This window comes from Mobula hypostoma, chromosome 14 (assembly GCF_963921235.1).
Source record: "Mobula hypostoma chromosome 14, sMobHyp1.1, whole genome shotgun sequence".
Taxonomy (NCBI): domain Eukaryota; kingdom Metazoa; phylum Chordata; class Chondrichthyes; order Myliobatiformes; family Myliobatidae; genus Mobula; species Mobula hypostoma.
Window position 1 is genome coordinate 34,975,415 of NC_086110.1, and position 14,214 is coordinate 34,989,628.

General features: G+C 37.2%; 1 protein-coding gene across 4 annotated transcripts in view; it reads right to left on the reverse strand.

Moving 5' to 3' along the window:
- Positions 1-14,214, reverse strand: part of phkb (phosphorylase kinase, beta) — a 281,176-nt gene that overhangs the window by 174,393 nt on the left and 92,569 nt on the right. For all 4 annotated transcript variants that reach the window (XM_063066930.1, XM_063066928.1, XM_063066929.1 and 1 more), the window contains 4 exons: positions 13,672-13,735; positions 10,438-10,533; positions 8,735-8,932; positions 1,997-2,054 (listed from right to left, as the gene is read on the reverse strand). In XM_063066930.1, coding sequence (XP_062923000.1) covers positions 1,997-2,054; positions 8,735-8,932; positions 10,438-10,533; positions 13,672-13,735 — 416 coding nt within the window. The remainder of the gene's footprint in view (positions 1-1,996; positions 2,055-8,734; positions 8,933-10,437; positions 10,534-13,671; positions 13,736-14,214) is intronic.

The following is a 14,214-nucleotide window of genomic DNA, read 5'->3' on the forward strand; positions in this document are numbered from 1 at the left end:
GTGGCATCCTATTCCTGACACATATTAGACTAATGATTACTTCCAATTATTTCTCTCCCCCCACCCCCCCCCCCAAGTATTACTTTATAGTGTGTTTTCCCAGTTGCAGTCCAGGCATTTCTCTATGTTAACAGACTCAATAGGACAGGGAGAGATGTGCATCCAAAGAAAAGGGAGGGAATGAGGTGCTGAGGGGGTGCAGGTAGAACAGTAAGTGATGAGAGAGACTAGAGGATCATGCCAACAGTCAGCTCATGGAGCAGTCACTGCCAATCTCTAGCAATGATCCACACTTGTTGCGCTGGCCAAGACGCAGCTCCAAGCCCCACATCTTTGGTGCTAAAGTGGCTAGCGCAACACTATTTCAGCTCAGAGAGGAATTTCAAATTCAATTCTGACACTAACTGTAAGGAGCTTGTATGTCCCTCCTGTGAGTGTGAGTCCCTCCTTTGGGTGCTCTGGTTTCCTCCCACATTCCAAAGATGTACCAGCTAGTAGGCTAATCGGTCGCTGTAAGTTGAACTGTGATTGGGCTACGGTTAAGCAGATAGGTGGTTGAGCAGTGTGGCTCATTGGGCCTGAAGGACCTGTTCCATGCTGTATCTCTAAATAAGTAAATCTTGTTGCTAAGTAGAAGCATCACTTGCCACAGCCTGACCCACACCTACTTAACAGGCAGCCTCTCCACACCTACCCAGTGCTGATTCTATGCTGCAACTGAACCTGTAAGTGTACATTCTTACATCAGGTTCCTATCACAGCAGAACCATCTCTCTCTATATAATAATATTTACAAACATATAAATGACCTCTCTTCAGATTGATTCCACTGCTTGTTCCTGCAGAAGTGCTTTGAGTAACACACCAATGAACTGCTACACTTTATTTTAAACTGTTATTGTTTTACTTTTTTCTACCTCAAGGCACTGTGTAATGATTTGATCTGTATGAACAGTAGGCAAGGCAAGCTTTTCACTGCATTCAAAGTTTTCCACTGTATTTCACTAACTAGTTTTTTGATCATTAAGGATAAAGAATCAACATCAGGTAATGGGGTGGGATTTAATTTTGTCTAAACCAGATGAGTTGCAGACATCAATAAATCAGGGGAATTGTGAGACTAGAAATTTCCAAGTTTAAATCTGATTTCACGGTCAGTCCAAAGTTATGCCACTGATTTACTAACACCACAAACTGCAGTAGCTTAAATACCTTAATAACCAAATACTTATATTGTAATACATAATGACAGCTATGTACAAGGTTTTTTTAAAAAGAGAAATGGTAGGGAATTCTTCTTTTCCCACAAAAATATGAGGTGTATGATGTTTCGTTAGCAGTAAACTAAGAAGTGAGGTGCCCCTTCCAGCACAGACAAGAAAATAAACACCATCTTGACGTAATGGAACCTGTCAGGTAATTTAATAACAGAAATTCACTCTCCTTTCAAGGTGATTGCAGTGCAACCAATTAAATTCAGTGAACCTGAGGATAATAGAATATTACACTTCAGAATGATACCCTAGTAGTTATTGTGCTGATTTTTTTTGGAAGAGTGATTCAGTTAACCTACTTTCTTTTCAAAGTTAATATTAAATACTATTAAATACTATTATCGTATGAGGTGATGCATTCTATATGCTCACCTGGTACAGTGTAGTAATGCTCTTTTTCAATTTAATTTGGTGTTTTTTAGGCTAATCATGGTATATCTGTGCCTTCGAGTTATCAGCACTTTCTCTTTATTAACTCTATTCTCATTCTGCCTTTCAATCCACTTTGAATAAATTGATTTCTGAGAGGATAAATATCACGCACCATGAGAATAATTTTATCACTGAATAATAAATTGAACTCAGCAACTTTGAAAACTAGCCAGGTAATTTGATGTAAATAATATTTGCCTCCAATTCAAAATGAACCCAGAAATAACGCTAATCAATATATCTGAAATAGAATTACTTTACAAATCAAGCAATTTGTACATTTTACTTACCATCAATTGCCAAATAAATGTAAAACAGAGGAAATTCACATTCAATGCCATCAAACAACTAGAAAAGAAACATTAATAAAATTAATAATAATAGTTAATGAAGTATATATTATAGAAAATGCAACAGCAAGTTGACTAAAAGAGACTCTTCTTAAAGCAATTAGAATTTGAAATTCAAATTTGACATAATTTTGAGAATAAAGATATATGAAGTTTTTAATAAAAGCATGGAGAGTTCAATGAAAGCGTTTTCAATGTAATAACATCCAAACCCTTTGGCATCTTGGAGCCAGCAATAGGAAACACCAGTATAACTAACAACTGTATGATGACTATATTTAATAAAGGCATGAGTGACATGAGAAGGAGGGGGCCAATGGTCTGCTCTATTATTCAATAAGAACTTGGTACTTGAAGTAGGTGTTCCAAACCTGCTCTTTATATCGCTTTCCTGCACTCACCTCAGACTCATTCACTCTCTTATAGATTAAATATCTCTCAATTTCCAACTTGACTAAATTTTCAATTACTACACATCTACAGCTTGCTGGAAAACAAATTTCTAAAGAGTCATGAACCACTGAGTGAAGAATTTCTTTTCAAATCTCCATCTGAATTACGTGATTCCTTATGTTGAAACCAAGACCTGTAATTTTGAATACCACCATTAGGGAACATCTCAACCTTCATATATCAGAGACACTTAAGAGCTCTAACATTGTCTTGGTGACTTGGACAACAGTCAAGGTTTTGGCTTCCATTACGAATCATCAGGAGAACCCAAGGATGAAGGGGTGAATGATTTGCCTAATGAGGTCAGGTTACTGCTTCAGAGTGTGGGATTAGAATAGGCAAACTATTGGACATACTGTATGCATTCATGAGAGATTATTGAAAGCTAGGGAAAATATGGTGTCGTGACTACGGACAGCTGGCTAAATTGAGCATGATTTGGTCACTCACACGATACTCTAGGCACTTCAGGATAGAGGGATGTTGTACATGTATTTAAATGAACAACTATTTAGTGGGTGGGAGAGAGATCAAGACACCACAAGTAAACATATATTCTCCAACTCTAATCCAACTTTAATTTCTCTTGTACAAATTGTGGTTGGCCATATTTTAAACAGAGTTCTTCCAGAGGACATATTCCACAATGCTATAAGGCAGGAGTTCTAGGACTTAAGTCAGCGACAATGAAGGAACTGCAATATATTTCCAAGTCAGGATGGTATGCACTTTGGGGTGAAGATAAAGTGGGTGATGTGCCCTAATGTTTATTGTTTATCTCATTCCTGTTGGCAATAGGCTACGGTATGTATGGCAGTTCCTGTTAAAACAAAGTACAATGTAAAATTTATTATCAGAGTACATATATGTCACCACATACAACCCTGAGATTACTTTACCTGCAGGCATACTTAGCTAAACTATAGAACAGTAAATGTAAACAGGATCAATGAAAAACAAACTGTGAAAATGCAAATATAAATAGTAATAAATAACGAGTATGAAATAACAATATAAAGGGTTTTTAAAGTAAGACCATCAGCTGTGCGAACACCAGAAAAAGACAGAACAAGAGAAACTTTTTGTTTACACGATGCATTTTTTTCTCCAATCCTGCCGAAAGATTTAATGGGTTTTCAAAGCAGCAACCATCATTCCAGTGCCAAAGAAGGCAACAGTAACCTGTCTAAATGACTTTCATCGGTGGCATTAACGTCAACCATTTTGAAATGCTTTGAGCTGTTGGTCATGGAGCACATTAAAGCCTTTCTCCCGGCTATACTGGACCCTTTCCAGTTTGCTTATCACTCAAATCGATTCCCTGACGATGCAATAGCCTCTGCCCTCCACTCTGTTCTGTCCCAACTGGAAAATGGCGTCTCATATGCCAGGTTTATAGACTTCAGTTCAACATTCAACACCATCATTCCCCAGAAACTGGTGGGAAACTGTCCTTGCTGGGTCTCAACACCTTCCTCTGCAATTGAATACTGGACTTCTTAACAGAAAGGCTAGCCAGTCCATGGGAAGTAATGTCTCTAGTCCCATTATGCTGAGCACTGGCGCTCCCCAAGGCTGTGTGCTCAGCTCACTGCTGACGCATGACTGTGTCGCAGGATCCAGCTCAAACCGTGTCATCGAGTTTGCGGATGACACAACAGTGGTCATCAAGATGGGGTGGAAAGAGGAAGTGGAGTGGCTGGTGGATTGGTGTGAGAAGAACAACCTAAGCCTGAACAAAGAGAAGACAAAGGAAATCATTGTGGACTTCAGGAAGATGCAGACGAACCAACCCCCTATGTGAATACATGGGTCCACCATAGAGAGTTAAGTGCACCAGGTTCCTGAGAGTTCACATCACGGTTGACTTCACCTGGTCCCTTAATATCACCTCCCTGAACAAGAAGGCACAGCAGTACCTCCACTTCCTAAGAAGATTGAAGCAAGCAAGGCTCCTCTCCCCAACTGTCCCATCTTAACTGCATTTCACAAGAGCACAATTGAGAGTCTCCTGATAAGTTGCATCTCCATCTGGTATGGGAGCAGTCGAGCATTGGGCCAGAAGTCCATACAAAGGCCTGTGAGAACAGCTGAAGGGACCATTCACTGGGGATAATTATCAGGAGCACAGCATATGCAGGGCCCTGAGTATTATTAAGTATCCTACCCATTCATCCAACATCCCCCTTTGACTTTCTACCATGAGGCAGGAGACTATGATGCATAAAAACAAGAACAGTCTGGATGAGAAACAGTTTCTTCCCCCCCAGGCCATCAGGCTTCTGAATTCCCTGCTTCATTATATTTAAAGTGTCATTAGTTAATCTGTTCCAGTACAATACTTCATGTTTATGTTATTTATGTGTGATTCATCTGATCTGTAGATCTCACCTGGTCCCTCAACACCAGCTCCATAGCAAAGAAAGCCCAGCAGCTTCTCTACTTTCTGCGAAGGCTGAGAAAAGTCCATCTCCCACCCCCCATCCTCACCACATTCTACAGAAGTTGTATTGAGTACATCCTGAGCAGCTGCATCACTGTCTGGTTCGGAAATTGCACCATCTCGGATCGCAAGACCCTGCAGCGGATAGTGAGGTCAGCTGAGAAGATCATCGGGGTCTCTCTTCCCGTCATTACAGACATTTACACCATACACTGCATCCGCAAAGCAAACAGCATTATGAAGGACCCCACACACCCCTCATACAAACTCTTCTCCCTCCTGCCATCTGGCAAAAGGCACCAAAGCATTCGGGCTCTCACGACCAGACTATGTAACAGTTTCTTCCCCCAAGCCATCAGACTCCTCAATAACCAGAGCCTGGAATGACACCAACCTACTGCCCTCTACTGTGCCTACTGTCTTGTTTATTATTTATTGTAATGCCTGTACTGTTTTGTGCACTTTACGCAGTCCTGGGTAGGTCTGTAGTCTAGTGTAGTTTTTGTGTTGTTTTACGCAGTTCAGTGTAGATTTTGTATTGTTTAATGTAGCACCATGGTCCTGAAAAACATTGTCTCATTTTTACTGTGTACTGTACCAGCAGCTATGGTCGAAATGACAATAAAAAGTGACTTGACTTGACTTGAATTGACTTGACTTTATCCTTACCTTCATAAGTTATCGTGTGTTATGTGTACTACTGTGTTTTACAACCTGGTTTGGAGAAACGTTGTCTTGTTTCTATACACACTATATGGTTATGCAAGTTATATACATGTATCTGGTTAAATGACAATAAACTTGACTTGGTCAAATGCTACTCTGATGTCAAGAACAATCACTTTCACTTCACCTCTAGAATTCAGCTATTAGGTTGTTAGAGAGATGATTAAGGATTTTATTATGACTGTGATGAGATCTCCCATTAGATTGACTGGGTGGTAGTTAGCTGGATAGGATAATGCTCTTTTATGTATTGGACATACCAAGGCAACTTTCCAAATATTTGAGTGAATTGTTGTAATTGCATTGCAGTAAGTTGGCTAGAGGAGTAGTTAGTTCTGGACTATAAGAGTTCAGCAGTGTAACTGGGAAATGATTTAGGCACAAGGCCATACTCTATCCAGTCCTCTCAGGTATTTCTTGATATCACATGGAGTGAATTGAATTGGTTGAAGACTGACTTCTGCAACAGTGAGGATTTCGGAAGGTAGGCAAGATGGATCATGAACTCAGCACTTTTGGATAAACGGGGTTACAAACACTTTAGCCTTCTCTTTAGTAATAATGTGGAAGGCCTTGACATCATTGATGACAGGATATTCTGGAAGTCCTCCTCCCGTGCACATGCAATTGTCCACTTATAAATAGATGCAGCAGATGTGCAGATCTTAGATCTGATCGATTGTGTGATCACTCGACACTTCCAATTGCTTGTATTTATTGTTTAAACTCATCTAGATCCATATCATTACTTTGCCAATTAGCATTTAAATTTAGGAGGCAGCTTCCTTATTTACATTTGGCTTGAAGCTAGGAGATGTCATGGGGTCTTCAACTGATGCTGAAAACATTCTGGTCACATTTATCCACCTGTGCATTTTTGTACCACCAATTTTGGTGGGTCTACCTTAACACTGGAATGAAACGTACACAGCGATTACTCTTAATGTGTAATGATAATACTATGTAAGCCATCACTAATGGATCACTATCCACACTGACATACCAAATAGATTTATTTCTGGTACAACATAGCTGAAGTTACTTAGAGGCATAAGGATAGGTCACTTCAGACGTGACAATTGAAGCTGCAGACTGGCAAAAAGTGAACTAGAAATACTGATCAGTCTACCTTCCCAATGTATTCCAGTAGCCTCTCTCATCCCAATTATCTAATAAATGTGAAGTTAATCAACTTTGTTTCTGTTCTCAACTTGCATTGTTTATATAGAATTAATGGCACCAGCAATGAATGTATGCCAGGTCAATACATTTAAAGGTATCCTTTCTTTTCTCTGATTTAGCCAAATTTTAGCTTGAATTAAATTGTCCCAGAAGAGACCTTCTAGTCTAATTTATGCTGTGGCATAATATTGTTAAAATATAAATAAATCACCCCCAGGAACATAAGAATAATTGGTCTGTCTTTTCATTCTGCTGGTTTTATAATATTGATAATGCAGTGGCTAATTAATTGTTGCAATCAATTATAACCAATTCATCAAAAAGAAAAATTGTTGCAGTGAAAAAAAAAATCCAGGGTTGCAAATATAATCACTTGTTCCTCGATTATACTATACTTACCCAGTGGCATATCTCAAGTCACCTCTACACAGTATTTTATAGTGTAATTTTCTGAAACAGATCTTCTTAATATCCTTGCAGGCAAGTTTGCTAGAGTTGTTGGGTAGGGATTAAAGGTAATATTCAAAGGGTTGGGAATCGGAGTGACAGAGCTGAAGGTTGGGCAGTTGGTATACAAGTCAATGCAACGTGTAATGAGACTGTGAGGAGGGACAGGCAGCTGACAGGGCAAAATTGCAGTCAGTAGGATGAGTTCAAGTGTAATATGTGTAATAAGTGTAACTGTCAGGATACGTGTAATGAGACTGTGAGGAGACTGTAAAGACAGGCAGATGACAAGGCAAAATTGCAGTCAGTGGGATGAGTTCAAGTGTAATATGGGGGCAAAACCAAAAATGAAGAAGCAAATAGGACTAGAGGTGTTATATTTGAATGCACACAGTTTATGGAGTAAGGTAGATGATCTTGTATGCAGCTAGAGATTGGCAGGTATTGTGGGCATGACTGAGTTGTAGCTGAAAGTAGATCACAGTTGGGAGCTTAACATTCAATATTGCATTGAAAGGACGGGCAGGTAGGCAGGTGTCAAGGGGACTTTGTTGCAGGAAATGAAACTAAATCCTTAGAAAGAGGTGAAATAGGATCAGAAGATATAGAATCCTTGCAAGCTGAGTTTAGAAACTGCAAAGGTAAAAAGACCCTGAGCTATAGACAGGCCTCTGAACAGTAGCCAGGATGTGGGATACCAATTAAGTGGGAGACAGAAAAGGCAAGTAAAAGGGGCAGTGTTATGATAATCATGGGGGATTTCAATCTGCTAGTAGACTGGGAAAATCAGGTTGGTGCTGGATCCCAAGAGAAGGAATTTGTACGATGCCTAAGAGTTGGCTTTTTATAACATCTGATTGAACAGACTAGGGAAAGGCAATTCTAGACTGTGTGTTGTGTAATGAACCAGATTTGATTAGGGAGCTTAAGGTAAAGGAACTCTCCCTGTAGTTTGAGGGAGAAGCTGAAGTCAGATGTATCAGTATTACAATAGAGTAAAGGAATTTACAGGGGCATGAGAGAGCAACTGGACAAAGATGATTGGAAGGGAACAATACCAGGGATGACAGCAGAACAGAAATGGCTGGAGTTTCTGGGGGCAGTTCAGAAGTCACAGGATAGATACATCGCAAAATTGAAGAAGTATTCTAAACGGAGGATGACACAACCATGGCTGACATGGGAAGTCAAAGACAGCATAAATAGAAAAGAGAGAGCATATAATGTAGCAAAAATCAGTGGAAAGTTAGAGGATTGGGAAGCTTTTAAAAACCAATAGAAGGCTACAAAAAAAAGCCATACAGAGAAAAAAATTGTAACATAAAGGTAAGCTATCCAATAATATCAAAGGGGATACAAAAACTTTTTTCAGATACATAAAGAGACGCGAGCGTGGATTTATGAAAATTTAAATCTGCCCAAACTACCTTGATTTCAGCTGGTTTGTAATAACGTCGCGAATGGTCCTCCAATCCAGTTCTGTATCCATCTCTTGAGAAGCGTTTCAATCCATATTTCCCTTTCAGTTTGCGAACAACTTTGTCAAGAGTTTGATCAAACAAGGCATCGTCGTCCACTGCAAATGCAGGGTAACTTATACATGGCAGCAGGGCAGCATCAGTATTCTGAATCAATATTAGAGAATGCAGTTAATCTTCTTACTGCGATTAACAACAAAATGTTTTCATTGCTTTAACTTTCTCATAATTTATGAAATGATATTTAATATTTTGTTCAATATATATTCACAGAAAAATGATTGTATAATAGGAAAAGTGTGTACTTGTACTACTGTATATTAGTCCTTAAACTGCATTTTGCCTTGGGGGGATATTTGTGGATTAAGCTCAGCAGAAGACCCTATGCTCTACCACTAGCACCAAGTCACAATATCAGCTAGTTTAAGTTGCACTCCTTATGGTTAAAAATCCAACGTTTCAGAGCAGTATTGAAAAAATACTACACTGTCAGAAGTTCTGTCTTTTGGATGAGATGATAAACCAAGGATAAATCAGTTGATAAATCCACCAGCCTCTCACCAATACAGTATCTCTCAGATCTGGGTGAGATTTATATCTAGATCAACATTAAATCAGAAAATCAGGACACTATACTTTCCTGCTTATGGCAGCTTGCTATGAATCAGAATCAGGTTTAACGTCACCAGTAGATATTGTGAAATGTGTTGTTTTGTGGCAGCAGTACATTTCCCACAATACCACCGTGACTTCAATCACAGTAATGTGTTTGAAGGGTCACAAAGGAACAAGGAAAGATTCTGTATGAATAAAGTCTGTTGCTTTTATTTAATGTTCCTCTATTAAGAAACAGAGATGGTCGGCAGGTCACATTAAAAAGAGCCAAATGACAAGGAACTGAAGCTGTCTTATTTTCGCCACAGACTTGTTGCTTTATAAAATGAATAAAACTATAGTTTTTGAACCATGTTTCTGTGGGTCTAGCCTGTACAAACAATAAATGCAATTTACAAATAGTAGAACATATATGTGAATGAAAATAATTATATTTAAACATTCACATTTATAACCCCAATAACTAATATTTTTGATCATTCTCATCAGTCTCAAAATAATATAACTCAAGCATTTTAGGTCTTTGAATTGGTCTAATTCAAGTCTTCACTGCAAGATGGCATTTCAAGGTACTCATATTTTATTCACATTGAAGCACTCATTTGAATATTCCCAGAGAATTTAGGGAAAGCTACATATACTTAATATTGCTGTTGACAAGCTCTATATAAATAAAAGACACTGTTGAACTTTCAAATAAGGATTAGCAAATGTTTGCAAACTTTACACAAAAAGCACAAAAAAGTTTGGTGTTGAGATTATCATGGCTTTGTTCACACAGCATAAGACTAAGTAAACTCTTCAAAGGATCTATTATTATGCCAAAATACTAACTCCAGTTGAAAACTGTTGATCCACAGGTACTAGCAGCAGCCAATATATGTTTAAATATGAAAATTAGAAGGTAATTTTGTAAAAATACACTTTCTAGCCCTCTAAACCAATGCATGATTTGAAACAATGAGGTGAGTTCTGCAGAAAAGTGTAAAACAGTTAATTCTTTTCATGAAATGCTTATCACCTTCAGAAATACTTACATGGGATCTAGATTCCCGTGGAAGGAGTGAACAAAACGTTTGTCTGTTTCGATTGTGCGCATCAAAATCAACAAAAATGACAGACCAAGAGCAACCCTAAATAAGGTCAAAAGGATATAAATTTTATGATTAAACACATGCATAGACTGTACATACACAATATATACAAACCAGTAATTATCTCTTTCTCACTTTTATTTTGGAAATAATGATGATTGCAATAACTTGCAATTATATGTTATATTAAACATAATAAAGCATTTCTACTGATTTCACAACACTGATTTACAATCAAAACATTAACACTCGAGATCAAAATTGAGAATTTTACATCAAATAATTGCTTAGGTGTTTCTTAAACCAAAACTTTTTAAGATAATGATGCAGGAGCAAGAACAGTCTTTAAATAATTGGAAAAAAATTTCTAGCACATTTAAAAGAGCATAGCTGATCTCTGGTATTAACCACAATAATTCTGAGGAACGATTCGTAATCCTATCCTCTTCAGCATTGAAGGCATGACTTAATAGGTATCTCTCAGAACTAAATTTTATTTGGCTGCTAGATGAAATAAACTCAAAATGTACTGGTTTATCAAAGTAACAGAATGACATTACACAAGTTTGACGTTATAAATTTCAAATTAGGATTGATATATCACAGAGAAAAGGTTAAAATTGATTTATGCTGCAAAGCAGCATATTTGAGATCTGGACTGTAGATATTTAAGAAATGAAAGTTGAAATAGGAAAATATACCAGTTACAAATATGACAAAGATAACCTTAAACTGAAGAATTTAGTATTTGATGGAACTTGTGGGTCCAATGCTTTCAGTACTATACAGCCAACACTAATGGCCAGAACTGAGTATTAAAAAGCTGTATACCAGAATTACATTCTTAACCTATGAAACTCAAAGAATAATTTTGTAAATCAAGATATATTTATTATTTTCCACTCATCGTGAATTAAAGAAATGCAAGTGATTCTACAGTGCTGCAAATAGCTTGAAATTTCTTTGTACTCCTGAATGTTTATTTCAATGTGCCCCTTCCCTTCACCCCATGGAAGGTATTTATGTCTCTAGACCTTTTACAGCCTTCTTCAGCCAGTACTCCTCCCACCCCTTCTTTAGGTATTTGTTTAAAACATCACGTTTTGACAGGATTCCAGACTGCTCGCTCCTTCTTTGGATAGTATTAACTTTTTATTTTCCCTTTCTACCCACTACAAGCATTTTGGCATCTGATCCATGTAAAATCTACTTAATAGGTCCCAAATAAATACAAAATTCCATTGACTGGTTCACTATTATTTCATACTTTTTTAGTTAAAATGCTCAGAAAGAGGTCTCTTCTATTTGAACATTTTTTTTAAATTATAAAAATTGACTTTTATCTGAATTAGTGTTCCTTCTTTGTTGGTTCATTTCAACCACACTCAGGCCAAACATTTCAAGTTTTACCTCTGCTTTCTGTTAAGTTAGATTGATCCACAGGCATTCAATCCGACACTGATTTAAAAGGTCTCTTTATTGCTCAAGCAACACAAAATGCTGGAGGAACTCAGCAGGACAGCAACTTGCTCCTCCAGCATTTTGTGTGTGTTGCTTAGACTTTCAGCATTGGCAGACTTTCTCTTCTTTATCGATCAAAATGTATTTAGGTAAAGTCAAACAACAGGAATTCTGCAGATGCTGGAAATTCAAGCAACACACATCAAAGTTGCTGGTGAACGCAGCAGGCCAAGCAGCATCTATAGGAAGAGGCGCAGTCGACGTTTCAGGCCAAGACCCTTCGTCAGGACTCCTGACAAAGGGTCTCGGCCTGAAACGTCGACTGCGCCTCTTCCTATAGATGCTGCTTGGCCTGCTGCGTTCACCAGCAACTTTGATGTGTGTTGCTTAGGTAAAGTCAATATAGGAGATTGAATACAACAGTCCTCCAAAATTAATTCAGTAATTGTGATGCACACCTGAAGTAACTTCCTGAAATACTGAAAAAAATGGTACAAAATGAGGGATACAGTGCCCTTTGGAATCTTCTGATGCTGCCCTGAACTAGATATGAAACAAATTTCGGAAGTCAGCTTTCTGATATATTTTCCCCTTCATAAGCTGAAAAATTCTGTATTTATGCAAATCTCTATTGAGATAATCAAAGTACAATTTCAAATCCATTTACAGCAAAATGTTTATGCAAAATCAACCTTGAGGGTCCATAGTTAGCAACTCAACAAAATGAGCACCTATTAAATATTATGTAGAGTTTAATTTAGAAATAGATTTGCTGTTAAATAATAAATATGATTTTAATAAAGTGTCTCTTGATAGTTTATGCATACACTTATTGGTATTTGCATTGGATTTATGTTAATACAATAATAAGTCTCTTTAATAACAATAAACTGTTAAAAGAAGCTTCTGTTGTTTCGTGTATTAAGTGAAATTTTGGTGACATTGATAATGGTCCCATGTTTTCACACCACTTAAGTCAACCAAAGATTATAACTCCTGTTATATTTCATCTCAGTGGTTCTGCATTCTCTAAAAATATATGCATGAGGGTGTCTATTATTCACGTTTTCAACAACTGTGCAACTGTCCACAAATTCTACCCTCAGTTCTGGTTTGAGGTTTCAAGTAGAAATTGTCATCCTTGCTCACTTTACAAAAGTAATGTAAATTTACAGCATCCTTCTAAATTTCATTAGAATCAGGTTAAACAAATATAACATTTAACACAATTATTTCACCATAAATATGTCTATTATTTTATTAAAAGTTTATTACATATCATTCAAAAATATTTTATACACAAGTTAAATTGCCTTTGCAACTAGCAAATTTAATTAGATTTACAAACATACTCAGATAATTATTTAACCATTAAAGGATGAATACATTTCTCTTATGTGTTGGAACAAAGATCTAATTTATATTTTGTACCTTCCTGCAAATCATTTGTAAATTAGATTTCTTCACCAAAGATCACGCAAAACCATGAAAATGCAATTGCTAACTTCAGTAAATTAAGTTTCCATTGCTGGGTGATGTTTACTAATTAGCTCTTCACTTAAATTATAAATAGCATCCTACATAAACATTAGACTGTAGAAAATAATATACTATTATGACCTTGCATGATTTCTTATTTTGCATTTGTAAATGGATAACTAACCGTTACTAATTAAGATATTAAAATTGAAAACTGACAGATCTAATTAAGAATACCTGATTTCCAAAGAGATTAAATCCATTGATTGCTTCCAAAGCAGCTTTGGCCATACCAACTGAACTATTGAAATAAAAAACATGATTGAAATTTCAAAATCAATACAAGCACAAGATCAATATAATACAAACATTTTAGAAATGAATGACACTAGGTAGGTTTTTCTGCTGACATGGCAAATACAGAGGCATTACACAGTGCAGAATGGTTGTGGCAAGGGGGAAGAGTGCAGAAAAATTCAGAGAAATGCTAACAAATCCCAGCGTTATAAATTAATGCATGTTAAGCAGTGGTTCCCAGAGGCCAATAAAGATAAAAGTGGCTGTTGAGGGGAGGGGGAGTGTGTGTGCTTGGTAGCAAGCTGAGAGATTACAGGCTTAATGTAAGAAACGAATTTACATATTATAAGCATTTGATCCTCATAACTGATTATAATGATCAAGTAATCACCTCATTTCTTGCTAGCCCACTGTTCTCTTAAACTTCGCTTGAAACTCATTATAGTTGTTGAAAAGCAATGTACGGTTTCTGTACTTGCCATA